The sequence below is a fragment of the Cephus cinctus genome, unplaced genomic scaffold (assembly GCF_000341935.2).
Source record: "Cephus cinctus unplaced genomic scaffold, Ccin1 Ccin1_scaffold0515, whole genome shotgun sequence".
In the NCBI taxonomy this organism is placed as follows: Eukaryota; Metazoa; Arthropoda; class Insecta; order Hymenoptera; family Cephidae; genus Cephus; species Cephus cinctus.
The window spans coordinates 17,292-34,309 of NW_014333179.1; the positions used below are offsets into that span (position 1 = coordinate 17,292).

Here is a 17,018-nt window from a genome sequence, read left to right on the forward strand (position 1 = left end):
TCCTTTAAAAGCGACGAACAATCTTCAAGTGAATCACGTAGCAGGGATTTTCAGGGGTTCTGTGAAGACAACCCCAGAGGCTACGTTACGCGTTACCAGAGGGCGGAGAGGACCAGACAAGGGTCGTAGGGGTTGAAGCAATTACATTGTTCAGAGACAACCCCACGTATACATAGAAGCGACGGAAGTAGCAGAGAGGCTGATATCAGTATACAACAAAGTAGCCTTGACATGTACCAATTTTATCAGTAAGGATCCCCCTTTGTGCTACTGACAAAGAGATACATAGATATGCCAGAAATAGAATTCAGCAAAGGAATTTAAAAAACAGAAAACTTTAACAAAACTTTCCACCAACTTATAGCTTCGATACAAAATGTCAATAAAAACGACAAAGTCTCTATATGAAGTATTACTTTCACATCAGGAAATCAATAACCATAATACAGCATTCAAAGTATCTCAAGTATTAAAGTATTCAAGGTCCTTCAAGTATTACCAAACAAGAAGCTTCAAAGTAAAGTTTTATTTTGCATCTACATACTCAGACAACCTGACACGTGTACAAGTACATGGTACATGTGTATATGACTTAACTCAAATCCTCTCTAGCATATAGGGTATACTGTACTTGTATTATATAGTACGTGTATACATATATGTACTATTCTCTCAAAACCTCTACATTTTTTCCTCTCGTGTTCCCTATGTGCCGTTCACAGGTCTTTCGAAAACGCCCTTCTGGTTCTTCTTTAATTAAAAAAAAAATCTCAGCAAAAGTCTCTCCACACAGGACGTATCCACTCGGCGCAGCTAACCGCAGTGGAATCTCATTCGTCGCCTCGACGTGGAAAATTCGTTGACTTTAGTAAAATCCGTGAAATTGATGACAGACATCTCAAAAGTTCTTTCCCTGGGTAGAACGTGTGTATATGGAAGAAAAAAAAAAGATTTAAGTATATATCAACTGTTAAAAGTCTATTTTTTTTTTTGACTAACTTTGAAACCTCGTGTCCCTCGTAGCTAATAATTGTTGTAGACGCTGCAGAGTCTCCTTCAGCGCTTTCTCGTGCTTGTCTCTGGCTCTTGCCTGAAGTCTCGTTTCCATGTCGGCGCTGCAGCAAACTTCCCTGCCGCTCCTGACGCCACCGCATGTTTTCAATTCCATGGCTGAAACGAGTAAGACGTAAGATTAAATTATTGCCGATTCAATTTTTTTTTTTAATTTATTAGGGATGCAATATCTCTATGGCATAGAGTAATGGCCGTCGATGGTATAATAAATCATGAAACATTTATTGTACCTAGAGGGTTAACATCCTGGGAAATATATATGACAGGAAAGAGCTTTTCTTCTTCCTCATGAAATGGACCATCTTGAGAATCTCAGGGTATAGTGTTTATTCAGGAAATACTATCTAAGGGATGACTCTGTCTTCTACTGTCTTCTACATACCCAAAGGTAAACAAATTTTTTTTTTCTTTGATATTCGATATGGAGGGCTTCGAAAACTCGTTGAAAAAGATAACAGGGAGTTTGGGACTATTTTCATTGTGTACACCTGGATGGGATGACGTGGCGGAAAATATTTGTCCATATATGAACATTCAGGCTCCGATTGAAGATGTAAGTTGGACGATCACGAATAACGTCACGTATCCGAGAGAAAATAATCTCGTAAATCCAAATCCTTGGAATCCATTAAGGATTTTCAAGTCTGATAAATCGTGCTCACGTTCCCAAAGTAGAAATTGCTTTTCATCCTAAACTTACCCTCGACAGTATTATACTCTACATATGTATACAGTGTGTATATATATATATACATACACACACACCCGCATTTGAATCGTTCAACGGGGTATACACTTTCAAAAACCAGTATACACATCGCATATGTTACACAGGAAAGACATAGGGAAGTTCTTGATAATGGAAGAAAACTGCTGAACCTTGAAAGACAAAATTTACCGCTTGATAGGTTCGTCCATAAAACTTTTAACGGTGCCAATGGATAATCTAAGCTCGCGAGCCCCGTAAAAGATTGTCGGATACTTAAGAAACTGCATAAATTTACGTAAACAGAAAGTAAACGAAGTTGACGTAAGAAAAGGGATGAAAAACATTTCAGACTGAAAAATGCATTGTTTCGTATTCGGTTCCTTGGCTGAAAGTTCGGTCGGTAAATGCGATATCTATATTACCATTTGAACTTTTGAATTGGACTTAACATGTAATTCCAACAGTCGGTAAGGTAGACCAAGTAAGCTAAAGGAAAATTCCTATTGGCGAACTACACTCGCAAATATGTCATAGCAAAATAGGACAACGTAAAAAGCCCCGTGGACCTAACGTAATACGGTTACAGTGACGCCGTTTGTTAAGCATCGCGAGGACCCTGCTACCAGCCAGTGCCTGCTGAGTGTTACAGTGGCAGTGGTATTGTAGCTATTGTCACAGTTGCGGTAACTATTACTATAGCGATTGTGGGGAAGGTGGTAGCCGACAAGCGACGTCGCCGACAGTTTCCGTCGCGACGTATTTCCGAGACGCGGGTCGACGCTCTCATGAGAACTGCCCTTTAAATGGTCCAAAAGAATTTTCAAGACTCGTTGAAAGTACCGATGAATATATAGATATACATTCGGGGGGCTTTTATATAGACGAAATGCATAATATACTCCAGGTAAGATATTTCGCTCATTGTGGATACAGCTTTACGTTATACATACATGTACCATTAAAATTTTATCAACTTAACATCTTTACACGATCTAACAGATACAGGATGATTACAGATACACGAACGATATACATATATAGTTCTTTTAAACAGTCTAGATTATTTTTGTCTCAAAGCCTTCCGTTTCCTATTGAAATTTCGCCGTGTTATGTCAGGGAGGTGAGGAACGGGGGGAAAAAATTCGATCGATTCGTCCTACATAAAATACACGTGTGGATGCACCTTGAAGCCCGAGTCCTTAACGGCCGATTAGACTAGCCGCGTCAAGCCGGGCGTACTTTGAGTAGGGTAACTGTTTTTTTTTTTTTATTTTATAACGAAAGGTCAGACTTACGTCATCGAGCGTCAATTTGCATAGGGAAAGCGTCCGTAATGTTTCCATGTAGTATACTATGCAGGATATAGGTATTGTCTGGTATGACAGTTACCATAAGTAAATATAGACCAATGGTATACACTGACTGAATCGATGTGGAAACTCGGCTTAAAGCTTGCGTTAGCTCGATACGACAAAGTTGAAGTGACGGCGGGTTCGGTAGGTACAGGATATGAAGATTCTGTTTGCGTGTACGTATGGGAATACTTCCACATGGATTCTGCTTCGGAGTAACAGTTCAATGTTAAAGCCAAGTACGGAATTGGAGTAGATGCAAGTTTGCCTTGCCTACACGTGCTTCCCCGAGTAGGAAAAATAAGTTTCGCGGAAATCGTACCTGGTGAGTATTTGACGAATTCGACAGAGAAAATCCGGGACGAGGGGATGGATATTATTAATTATTTCGAGGGGAGACAGATATATATAGAGACCGAAATAGAATCTTCAAAGAAGACGACGGATAGGTTATGAAGTTGTGCACGAACTGTAAATTATGAGAATGGAAATGACAGTGAAATTTTGTGACGGTAACATCCCTTTCGGGAAAAAAAAAGATACAAATAAAATTGTTTGGTTGTGTAAGGGCGGTTCTGAGGATCTTGGTCCAGAATGGTATGGCGAATCACGAGAGGGTGTTTGGCAAGAAGCAAACCCCTTGGTTGTTGCTAGGAGACACCCTTTAGGACTATATATTGTATTAGCTTTGGCTCGCTTGCGAGAGAACGGGGAAAGAGCTCTTTCTTACTCTTTAATTTTCTCTCTCTCTCTCTCGCACGCGTGGTCTCTCTGGGTCTGAACTATGGGAAAATTCAGGGCAGTTTTATTATAAATGTCAATTCATTTGATGATTATAAATAAGGTATAGAACGTCAAGACGTTCTTTTTTTTTTTCATATATCCCTCGTGAACGGATGAGACGCAATTTTACTGCAATTTTTGGTAAATTCATCGCGTCTTCCAATTTTTCAAGTACTAGCGGATATTTTTCAAAAGCTCTCGAGCTTCCTGTACGGAGAGACCAGTGAATTCGTAGCAATTAACGTTGGATAATTGGCCACGTTAATTGCAGCCGTTAAGTATCAGAGAGCTTTCGGAGGGCGGTTATGTAGACTCGGTCGGTAACTGTAGGTAACTGCTATTATCGTCTCAGTTAAATTCTGTATTACCTTTTGGATTTAAAAATTGATTATTCTAACAGGTGGCACGTATATTGTATGTAAGTACGCGTTGGTATCCAAGGGTTTTGGATGTGGTAGGAATTTATTAAGGTGCACTGAATATATATATATATATATATATATATATACACTCGAGAGGGTTGTTTTCGCAGGGTGGGATTTTCGCCTGTAATTTATTTGACGGTCCATTACGGGGAGTTTAATTAGTACCTAAAGCACCATAATATCATCCAACGAAATAGAAAATCTTCCAAGTTAATCTTTGACAGCGTCCTTAATTATAAATATCGTAAAATTCTCTTACCTATACGTTTTTGAATTAAATTTTTTTTTTTTTTTTTCAAATCTTCACTATACGTTTTCCCTTACTTACGGGGATTTACGGGCTGGAAAGTTTCATGGCCCGACGACTGGGCGCTCGATAAATTCAAATGCTAATTTAACGGGACGCGACAACGTGGCGCCTCGCGCACTTTGTCTACGGTAGCTTTATGTTTTCACGTTACAACGGTGTCGGCGTGTTTTATTTTTCAATTTCACATAACATTCACCGGCTATCGGGCAACGAAAAAATATGAGGAAACAGATCGCGAAAGTTACACGTGATAAAATTTCAATTTTTATCAATTATATTCCTACTCGTACTTCAGGGTGGTCTTCGTCGCAAGGGTTGGCACAAGGGAATCGGTATACCGTAATCACCCCGAGCAAAAGGGGTGGCTAATAATTAACAGTGGATTTAATTAAAATTAATATCCCACTTTCGCGACTAATTGCCGAAGGGGTTGTCGAAGGGAGGCTCCCCCTAATAATTTTCGGGATAAAAACTCAAAAAGAGGTACTACGACAATCTAATAAAAAGAAGGGCACAAAAAAAACTTCTAAATAATTGTCTTGCCCATTGGTACCACTAAAGAAATAATATTTCAACCCTCCAAAACGTAAAACCCCAATTACCTCAATTGCATCCCCTTCGTATTTTACATCGTATAATAATACGTACATCTGGATGTACCAGCAGTTTGCAATTTCGAAAAAGCAAATACTTCCAAAAACAAATAAATATATAAAATCCTCCCCCTCACTTGAGGCGCAGAGTTCGTTGCATCAATATTTCAGGCATTATCTGACACGACCCCTGACCCTACACATATTTATTCTATTCCAGTCCCATATGTATATATAACCCCATGTGATCCCCCCTTGGCCAACGACCACCATATCCCATAAATCAGTAAAAACATACGAATTTCGGAAAAATATTTCGACGAGAATAAAATAAATTTTATTCTCAATTCATATAACACGTATCCACCTCCCTCTACCCCCCCCTTACCCACCCACTACCCTACATATATAAACCCATGGTCCACCTATCCAGCATACCCACCATATTCCGTCTGTGGCTACCGTACGGTACACCCCAAAGCCACGGAGAAGAGCGCTAAAAAATTTTCTACAAAAAAATCCCTACGGTAGTTATCTACATTTTTTTTTTTTTACCTAAATCAGAGAAAAATTTTTTTTTCCTTTCATTTATATTTCATTAGCTGCAAATTATTGCAGGGGGTTGCGATTAGTGTTTACGAAAATTTTACATTGTGCCCAGTAATTCAAAGAGAGGGGGGGCGCAGGGGGTATCGTGACAAATTTCTTATTCCGTACGAGAAGCAATGTAAATCAATTTTTTTTTTTATGGAAATTGCAGCGAGAGGGTGCACAAAGAATTCGGAAGGAAAGTCATGGGGGTGCGAGTAGAATTTCTTATGGGGTAATATTTCTTTGACTCGACGAAGGACTGCTACACGTCTTGGGACGGAGGGGGCATGGTTATCTTGAGGAGCAATCGACTGGTAAGTTTACCTCCTGAAAAGTCCCTATAGGACAATCGACTATCTAGTGACATCTGGCCACCATCCCTGTACACATATATTCCCCATATTGCATTCTATACGCACGCGTCTCGACACACGATAACATCTCGATAATACTGTCCCGCGCTTGTCCCATTCTCTAATCTCTGGTAGCTGCGTGTGTATATATATATATATATATATACTTATGGCGAGACAGTGGCGTGCCTATAATTTTTTTTACGGGGTTTATATTTCTTGTCGCCCCCTTCCGCTGTCGCTCCATGAAACATGAATCCTGTCGTTGGCTACTGTCAAGATTAAAAAAAAAAAGAGCATTCACCGTTTGCAAGCATACCAACTACGCGATAAAAATTTATTGTAAAAACATACGCGATGTGTATGCCCGTGCGATTCGAATAAATCCCAACGGAGACACTCGAGGTCCCATAGGCGTATCACTGTGGCGGGAAAGTGATGCATTTTAAAAACGAGTGAAATAAAAAAGAGAATCCCGCTAAAAGGTATAAGGGTGAAAATAAAAAACGAGTTCCTCTATCCCCATGTAAAATTGACGTACGTCACGTTTCATCCCTTTTAATTTTCTTTTTATTTCCCCATCCCTCCCGCATACCGTCCATCAATTTCACGGTAATTATGCGGGCGTCGCGACACGGACGTCGGCGTCGAAATTGATTTTCGAGTCAAACCTAACCTAGCCGGGCTAAAGTGACGACTCTCACCAGTGTACCATGGTTTGACAGAATGTAAAAAAAAAGAAAAAAAAACCACCCCCACCAACCCGTAACCACCCTTAGCAAATCGTAAGAGAATAAAAAGGTAAATAAAACTTTAATGTCCCAAGCATCCCCACCACGTGTTCAAAGTGACGTTTAACTCAGTGGTACATTATTTTCACACAGTTCTGACGGAAATGATCACTTGGAACGAAAACTCGTGTTTAATTCCTCTTAACGACGTATATGCTTATGCAAATGACCACTCATTAACGAGTGCTTCAACTGCTAGTTTAATGCACTCCCAGAGTCAACAGTCAACATTCAAAGTTTCGATGACGTTTCCCATGCGCTAAGTCGTGACTTCCTATAGCAGGCAGCATACGTTTGTTAAGGGAGTATATATATTTTTATTGTAAAGATCAAAAAATCCCACTGCGTTGAGTACGCGAAGAAAAAAAATTCAACCGGAAGTTTCGTCATACACGAGTACAAGGATATGGTATCCGGTAAGGCGAAGAATGCCTAATAAAAATAATCCCCCTATGAGATCATCCCGTCCTTAACCGAGTTGAATCGTCCCTCGAGGAATTGCCGGCATTCGCACTTATTTTTCTCGTCCTCGCTAAAGTAACTGACTACTTAAAGTATTAAAAAAAAAAAAAAAAAAAAAAAAGCAGAGTCTATCCGTGACACGTTTCCGTAGCTGAGAATGTTCTGTCCTTAGAATTCTTCGTATTTCTCAAAGCCCATTGTCCGTACGATGCTCCTATCAGGCCTGAGGTTCTCTAAAATGTCCAAACGACTACGCATTCCGTCTGTCGTCTCGGGCAATTGGCAATTTTCTCAATTGACAATAAACCTCGTTTCCACGCAACCGCGCACTCGGCAATAACACTGACGGCAATGCCAACTGAGCAGTGAAAAAAAAAAAAAAAAAAATTGTCATCCCACACTAGTAACATTGGTTTCACCTAAATAAAATCGCACGCGCGAGTCGGAGGATAAAATCTCGATCTTAAGCCCCATAAAATGCTACGAATAGAAAGCGTACCTTTGAAAAGGTCCCCCCCCCAAAAAAAAAAAAAAAAAAAAAACACCCTGAAATGCCCCAAAGGTGGCCATTTAAGAAAATGATCGTCCACTAATCTAATACGCCATTGGACGCTGTGTATAACAGACCTTAAATCCCTATACGGTCTATTGATCCGTAACCCGAGGGGTCCCCCGCTACAAGTATCGTTGTGAACCTGCCTTTAAGTGACTAAAAACTAAAGGCTGCCATGCGTTCCCGTATCACCTGGCCCTCGGGTTCCTTAGGCATGCGGCCAGTCCGAGAGGAGCAGTCAGCTGCTTCCCTTTCTCCGACGCGTCTATGCACGAACACGTTCTGACAAAAATCTTTCGCGCGACGTCATCGGCTCGCGCATGCGCAGATCGTGCGTGTATATAGATATACGCACCAGTGTAGCCGCGTGTAACCAGTAGCCACGCAGATGCACGTGGCGACAGTGGGCAAGATACGAAACTCGTGGAAACGGACTGGCCTGCTGTGAACAGGCGGAACGAAGGAACGAGGGAGGATAAAAACAGGGTGCAGCCAACGGGCATACATACGTAATGGATGGAATAGTGCGAGGCGACAGGGAACGAGCGTAGGACGATCACGGGACGGATGGGAAAAAAGAGGAAAGACCGTGCGAAGAGTGTAAGGGATGTGGGAAAGGGGTTAGGTTGGACCTGGCGTAAGGGTGAGTTCACAAAGAACGAATAAAGCCGAGGCAAAGGGGGGGAACAGCGAGGAACGGTCGACGTGAGCTTTCACGCGGGTTATTTCGATGAATGAGAGAAAGGCTCTCTCGAAGGGATGAAAGTAGGTTCGGAAGGTAGGGCAGGGGGGGTGGAAGGGATAAAAAAAAAAGGGGAGCCCAACCTACCCTGAGCCAAGTGTACGCGAAGACGAGAGCAAAGTGGCAGGAATCTAAAGCGTGTAAAAAAATAATAATAATAACGGTCGAAACTACCACCCCCCCCGCCCTTCTCTTGCCACCCTTGGCGCTATTTTCTTTTACGTCCCAGTACACTTGCACTGGTTGCTGGTAGCGTGCGTCTAGGTAATTATACGGTAAGGGTACTTTTTTTTTGTTCAAATTGCCACGGAAAACCAAATCAGTTTCGTACCGTTGAACGTACGGTTCTACGGGTTTACGGTTTATTTTATATTTTTGAAAATTTCCAATGACACGTTAAAATTCATTGCTTCGATCCAATTAGATTTCAGTGTAATCAAGGGACTCTGTAAGGATTTTGGCGACTCGACAGTCTCCGTCTCGCTCTTACTCGCGTAATGGCCTATGGCTCGCTCTCTCTCGCACTCACGGCCGGTATAGGGAATTCGAAAAATCGAAGACCTACCATCGTATCGTTGTTCCTACGATACAACGAATATATATATATATATACATATACACAACGTACATGCTTTCTCACTCTTTACTTATATAGTGGCTTCCAGCCGGGTTACCTGCAAGGTGCATTCTGCCGCAGTCGAGGGCGGCTGCACCTTTCGAGAATACGACCGAAATACACGCGAGAAGATCAAACGCGCCGACTCGGCTACGTGGGGACTTTAAAGGGCCGCACGATGCACGCACACCGGTTACTCGCGTATACGCAGCCAGGTTCACGCAGGTACCAAAAGGTGGACGCGGGGCATCGTGGAGAAGGACGGTATCACAGTGGGAAAAAAAAGTGAGCTTGATAGTCTGAAAAAAGGGACTCACGCTTTACTTGCTTCGGGTACGAGTGAAGACATATGTACATAGAAAATGAACGCATTGGGTGTAACGTTTAAAAGATCATAGAAAAATATGTGGATAAGACTAGGCGAACGCAGCATCCGTACATTTTTAAGAGGTACTCGACAATGGTTTACATGCTGACGTGGTTCAATGAAATTTTTTTTACGGGCACTTTTGTAAAATTTTTTTTCGATTATCCGGACGGTACTTTTTTTTTCATTTGAGCAGCCGGTGAGAAATTTTTGAAAAAAATATTTTCAACTGCCCACTTTTTTATTTTCGTCTACGGACAACGGGTGACACGTTTATCCCACTCGGGGGCCACATTCAAATTTATACAAATTAAAATTCCCCGGCAGCAGGTGGCTATCGGGTACTCGTAACGGAGGACAGCTGGCCCAATTTACACGGGGACCGTGGAGTTGTGGGCATTGTGAAATTTTTCGAGGGACCAAACGAAACGAGATGCTTCTGATGGAGAGTATGTGGATATAGTGTGTTTATGTATATATATATATATATATATATATAGGCTCCTGGGATGACGACTGGGGTGAATATGTAAAGGACAGGGGTTTTTGGTTTCATTTTTTAAATACTTCCTATGGACACGTCATTACCGTGTTTCAACAGTGGACATTTTGGGCCTGACAATACGAGAAACGAAGCAGGAAATTCCTCTATGAGAATTCAACCTATCCGTCTTTTTTTTCCCCCTTAAAAAGCCCCTCTCGCCACTGTTTACTCCGGCGAACCTACAAATAAGATATAAATATGAAGCACCATTGTATTATTGGTACCAAAATTTTCTATTATCCGTGGAAAAACGACACGAATCAATTGAAAGACTTTTTGGTCATTCACGAGGTGAATATGCAAGCTAGAAAATTCAAATGAAAAAGATGAATTCGTTGAAATTAAAAAAAAAAAAACAGCGTCAGTTCGGAATATTACCAATACTGTCCTTACACTTGAGTAATGAAAATTGTATGATTAAAATTTTGAAAAAAAAAAAAAAAAAATTCTCAATCATCCCAAAAAGTCTAACGAAGAAAAAATATGAATTTATTAAAACCAGAAATGAAATTCAAAAATATATATAATAGCACCAGTGCGACTAGGTAGAAAATTGTTAAAGTTTTTCAAAAGTAAAATAATTTTCGAATATCCCAATTTCTATGGCGAAACGAATAATCCGTTGTCTCGAAAGTATAAAAATGACAGGTAAGTAGCAGGAAAAAAAAATATCAGTGATATCGCAAAAACAATCAAATAAAAAAAAATATACATATATTATCGAGTGGGAAGAAAGTGGGAGATCGTAATCGGGCTCAAAAGATCGAAAGTACGTATAAGGTTACCGACGCCAGCAACGCGTGCCTATGCAAAGTCCCAGGAGATTGTGAAACACGATGATACCTATGGTTTATGACGATGGGAACAGTGGTAGATTAAAAGAGAATATTCCTAATAAATATCATGGAACTCACGTTGCTTACAGGCAAGAAGATAAGAGACGATCGATAATTTACTACTTAGAATTTATAATAATTGACCATTTTCCCTAGGTGCCTCGGAGGAACCTTCTGCCGCGTGCGTAACGGCAATTAACATTTGACCCTGGGTAATTGCACGAGACCAATTTCCGTCGGTAAGGAAGAGCTCTACGTACCCAACGAGCAATTTTTATCTAGTTCTTCGGCGACCTCGTACCAAAATAAAAGAAAAATCTATTATCGGCTTATACGACTGAATGAAAAAAAAAAGTCGTCCAGCTTCCACTCTGCTGATAATTGATAAATAACTGGTCGAGGAGAAGATAAAAAAAAACAGCGATAAGTAGCCGCTTAAAAAGAAGTTATTACAAAAAATGGCTGCGAAACTAAAAAATGTGACACATTTGTCTGGCATCTAATTCCTTTCGTACATGCTCGGCTTACGGAGTGTCGAAAAAGGAAAAAAAAAGAAAAAAATGTAAACGAGCCTTAAGAAGTAGCCTCGCCTTGTTAATTCCGATCAGACCTCCCGATATTCATCGTTGCGACATCGAAGCTCGTTCCGATCGCGCCACATTTAATTGCTCTAACAGTTCGTAGCGTTTTAACCCGATGATCCAAAGCGAACGAAGTAAAATTCCACTTATTTTCGATCTAAAATCGCGAGATGAAAAAATGTGGAAAAAAAGGTTTTCTCAAAAAAATTTGACTATAAGAATTGATTCGTTGTTGAGTTATAAAAAAATATAACAAACGATCGGATGGCCATTTGAAGAAATCGTGAGGAAGATTAATGATATAGGTGCGACGAGGAGAGAGACATACGGAGAGATAGAGGGGAAAAAGCGAGACAAACAGAGTAATGAGGTCGAAGGTCGACGAGACGTTACGAGGATAGAAGAAAAAAGAAGATGAAAAAATCGGGCAAGAAGTATATTTATGACAATTTATGATAATAACGCGATAACCCTTTACCGACCGAGTTACGGGGCAACGACTTTCGAAATTGTTCGGACAAAGTCTTAATTGATTTCATTTGTCATGGACCCGAATGGGAGAGAGAGGAAGAAAAGAAGCTGACGTTACGAGTACTCGTAGATTATTTAGCGTAAGACGAAAAGTTGGCAAATCGAACCTCGACGCAACGTTAAAAAGTCACGAGGAACCGAGTAATGTTATTTTAGGACGCGTCCCCGGAGAATAATTCAGCGGTTAAACCCGGTCCATTTCGGTCGCGTCGTTTCGCGCTAAGTGTCGCTAAAAGAGAAGAAGGTCATTCCACCGTCCTTTTTCACGTGCGTCCCCCCCTGCCGGGCTGTGATTTTCGTAAAGTACAAAAATAACCGTAAAATCGGCATATCCACTGCAATGGTATATGGGGAGAAGGACTCGATCCAGAATAGCAACGAACGACAGGGGACGTTCTAACCTAAAAATAATTTAAAAAAAAAAATTAAAAAAAAATCAAAACGATAACAGTTACCGTTCGATCGACTTCCGTGACGTATAAAGCTATGGTAGATGGAAAAAAGAAAACAAGTTACGAAAAAGCTTATGAAAAAGATACAGACTCGTGGCGTAAAGAGAAATGAAAAAAAAAATAAAAAAATAAAAAAAAAATAGAAATCCATCAGAACCGAGGTTATGAGAGCCGGCTGGCGCGGAGTGTTTCAGAAACTGACAAGTAAGTCGAGATGAAAGGGAGAAGCGAAAGAAATACGTTCCCAGGAGTAGTCGTAAGACTACGCGTATAGAAGCGTACCAGTGGAAGAACAAAGTGAGAGGGGTCCGAAACGTCCGATTGTTTAGACTCCGCAGGTCGTCCGGGTCAGGAGAGCCCAACCCCTCTCGTCACGATTATACTCTCTTTCTGCCGGCTAGATTGCTGGATTGCCGGATTGCCGTGTCGAGTCTCCAGCATCTAGCAAGAGCGAGAGAGAGAGAGAGTATAGGAGAGAAGACGGGAGAGCGAGAAGATGATGGTAGCTGGTGAGGCTGATGGCAACAGTAGGTATACAGTGGTCGTGGTTGGCCACGTCTTTTTGTCTTTCCTTAAGGTTTCCTTTCGTTCCGTTCTCACTAGTTTTTTTTTTTTTCACCGCCATCTTTTCTCTTTCAACGGACGACGCCCGGCTACATCTGACCCGCCACGGTGCATTCTTCCTAATCGATTAGGAAGTGTTGCCAACCGTGTCATTCGTTTTGGTATAATAACTCGTGCGAATAAGGCGTTACGTCACTGAAAGCGGCCATCTTGTATTATCAGTCTCGGTAGAAGCGCGGCACCCGAGTAACGAGACAGTCGATATCTTCGGTGCAACGACATTGTAGTGGAAGATGCTGCGTGTACTTTTTCTCTCACTTCTGATACATCCGGTGTGACAATTGCAGACGGAATTAAAGATGGCGTCAGCGAGAATCGGACCGGGGAAAGTGGGAGGTGGCGAGGATAGCCGCTGCCATGTTTTTTCCTCCAGACGAATAAGCAGTGGGAAAAGCCGTTAGGGAATTTAAATTTTCTAGGGGAATTTTGTAAGAAACGAGTTGAAATATATATATATATATACACGCACGGTAAGAATGAACCCGGGTACGTCTGTTTTCATTAAGCTTCCCACCAGGCGGCGCACGGTTGCTCGCCAGTCTATTAGCAAACAAGATAAAACATAGGTGGGAGAGTCTGGCGCCAGGGGGATCAGTAAACGCAGTCATTGGTATGCCATTCCCATAGTCAAACTAAAACGGAAAGGACTGCTCTACGGTATCCCTTTAATCTTTCAATAAGCTAATTATACATGTTAATTCAACGTACGATCGAAGGCAGGAAAGCGTCATCTGGCACCATAGGGAATTTCTTCGCCCGAGAATAACGTTCTATGGATTTCGATATGCATTCTACTGCACGTGAGAAAAAAAAAAAAAGGTAGTAACAAAACTGAAACAGAGCCATAAAACGGTATCCAGCATGTTTTCTTTTTTTTTTTTTTTTTTTTTTTTTTTTTTTTTTTTCTTCTCCTTTCGCTATTAACCATAGAGAGGATAATCAATGGCGTACAAATAGAGACACGTGTAAGACGAGCAGGCAATTTAAAGGAAGTAAACCCCGAGACGGTGTTCGCTCGAGATAAGTGAGGCTGTAAAAGCGCGTGGTTTAGGTTAAGGTTAAGACAGCCCGAAGTAAAAGGAAAAAGAGAAAGGGGCTGTTTAATTCATTATTTTTCTGGCCCGACGCTTTCGGCCACTTGACCCAGAAAGGCTCCAGATAGGATCTCTCGGATGGGCTTCAAAGAGCAGCACCATTGAGCTCCCTTTTTTTTTTCATCCCCACCATACCGCTCGGACCACTCGAACATCCCTCGGGTCTGCTGACCTTGCGAACCCTGCACCGATACCCCAAATCCTTTAGCCCGAAATTCAAAGCCCAGTGTCACACGTACGTATATCACGTGTGGACAGATATAGCTATAGTCGATTCACGAGTGAACCGTGTCCAGGGGACTCTTATACATTGAATGTCACAGTAAGAAGGCCCCCCGCCAAGAGACATTTCACTCCTGAACGAAGCTGAATAGTCGAACCGTGACATCAGTGTCGAATTGAGGGGACTCTGTTGCGTTATAATTCCCAAGGAGATGGCCCCTCAAAATTCTACTGATCTGGCAACAACTACAGGCGATAAGACAAAACGAGTCCTAAGAAGGTTAAGTGTGGAGAAATCGAAAATTTGGCAGATTAGGGTAAAGCAAGGAATTTACAGAGCTCGTGAATTTATTGTGGTCTTTGCGAAAATGACCTTCGAATTCCTGGGGACCTTTCAAAGGGCCGATGACCCTCATGCATCTCCCTCTTCTCCCTCCCCTCTGTCCCCGTTCCCCTCCCCACCTCTACTTCGCTAAGAATCCGCAGAGGGCTACTCTAACCTTTCGTATATATATATATATAGTCGGTCCACGGGTTCGGTGTGATTTTTTTTTGACAGTTCGCAAGCACCGAAATTTTTTCAAATAATACAAACGTTTAGCAAAGTGGAAAAATAAACAATTTTTAGTGTAAAGTTATGCATATATTTTTTTTTTTCTAACATTTTATCCAGTGACACGAATGCCTTGCTGGAGGCTCGATTGTTTTTAATCTGTCAAAAAAAAAATACATCAAACTCATGGACAGACTGTACCGGCATCCAGGCAGACTCTTATTGCTTCGCGTAGTGAGATTTATGTGAACGGGGCTTTAGGTCCCTGTTGCTATGCCAGCATCAATGGGAAGCCCTGCTGGAACGAGTCACGTGTGTACTGCTACATGGGATACGGATATGGATGGTACCTGTAAGGACTCTAGGAGGTACATATATAGGTATACATAGTGGGATGTTATCACGTGGATGCGGGCCCATGGGTGAATAAGGCCCAGTGACGGGATGACCGTGGTGAATCGAATGGGGGACCTAGTAGAATTTTAAGGACACGCGCAAATTTTATTTATGAGTATAGTGGGAGATTTTGAAAAAAAAAAAAAAAAAATTTTCTTCGATATAGGGTAATATTCGGAATGGCTTCGCTGGAGCTGATCCTTGTTTGTTACGCCTGCTCGATCGTTCCTTTAGTAATGCTATTGTTCCAGTAAGAGTGAGACCATCCGACGTTCCCTCTTTTACGACGACCCAGCCTCCTTCGTGGAATTACCATTTCGGTAAATTACTGGTAAACTAATTGGTACTCGTAGCAGGCATGGCAATCTGCTAATTGACCCAGAGAACGTATCTCAGTGGTACCAATGAGAACGGAGGTTGGAATTCGAGAAAAAAAAAAAAGTCACCAGACCGTGTCTACATATTCCACAACAAAGGAGCCGAGCGCGAGTGAGACTCATATGGACGATCGTAAAATTTAAAGAGAAAAACATTCGGAGAGATCGTTAAACCCAAAATCCAAATTATCGGGCGATATTGGTGGAAAAAACAAAAAAATTTCTAATTAAAAAGATTCAAGGTGTTCTCGCGCACGACGTCGTACGATTACCGCTGAACCGAATTCGTTGGATCGGACATTTTTTTTGGGGACCAAGGGCCCAGAGGCCAAAACTCAAAAAAAAAAAAAAAAAAAAAAAAAAAAAAAAAAGATGAAATGAAAAAGCGCAAAATGGATATCCTAGAAATATAATCCATTTGATATTTTACGCGTGACAAGGGCCAAAAAAATTCCCTAGGACACGTCCAGTGTCCCTAGTTCCTTTGCGCGCAAGGTCCCAAAATTGAAACGTCAAACAGTACTGAGATCGAAAAAAAAAAAAATCTATAAAAATCCCCAAATTCCACTAAACCATAAATCCACGCTACTAAGAACGACCCGACCAATAAAATTCCCTATGCGAATAAAATTCCCTATCCCGATAACAAGTCCTAGGTAAATCCCGTGTTTCTCGTTGAAACGTTAATTAAAATATACCCAGCATCGTTAACAGGACTCTCGAGGATCTCATCTGCCTCTGTGCTACACAGATATACGGGTCGTCACGATTAATCGAGCTCTCACCCGTCTGACGCGTCGCGACGCCATAGTCAGATACACGAACAGACTGATAACCACGCGTCGCTACCCACACGGCGAGTGGGAAACGAAATGCCAATTAAAAATTGATTTTCCCTAATTTTCCAATTTACTTTTTTTTTTCTTTACTCGCTACCAAAATTGCCTCAACTTTTCCATACGATACAGGGTGTGTCCCCCTTTTCGAAATTTTTTCATTTTGAAATTCCCGCCACTCCGCCATAACCAAACCCGAGCACTGCCGATACGCGTCTACGTATTAAAAAAAAAAAAAAAAAAAAAAAAAA

General features: G+C 41.4%; 1 protein-coding gene across 8 annotated transcripts in view; it reads right to left on the reverse strand.

The window, feature by feature from the left end:
- The window catches only part of LOC107268308 (glypican-6), a 51,189-nt gene that overhangs the window by 13,984 nt on the left and 20,187 nt on the right, over window positions 1-17,018 (reverse strand). For all 8 annotated transcript variants that reach the window (XR_003059851.1, XR_003059850.1, XR_003059849.1 and 5 more), the window contains one exon: window positions 1,000-1,170. Coding sequence is in view for 3 of the 8 variants with exons in the window: in XM_015740955.2 (XP_015596441.1) it covers window positions 1,000-1,170 (171 nt within the window). In the remaining 5 variants the exon portion in view is untranslated. The remainder of the gene's footprint in view (window positions 1-999; window positions 1,171-17,018) is intronic.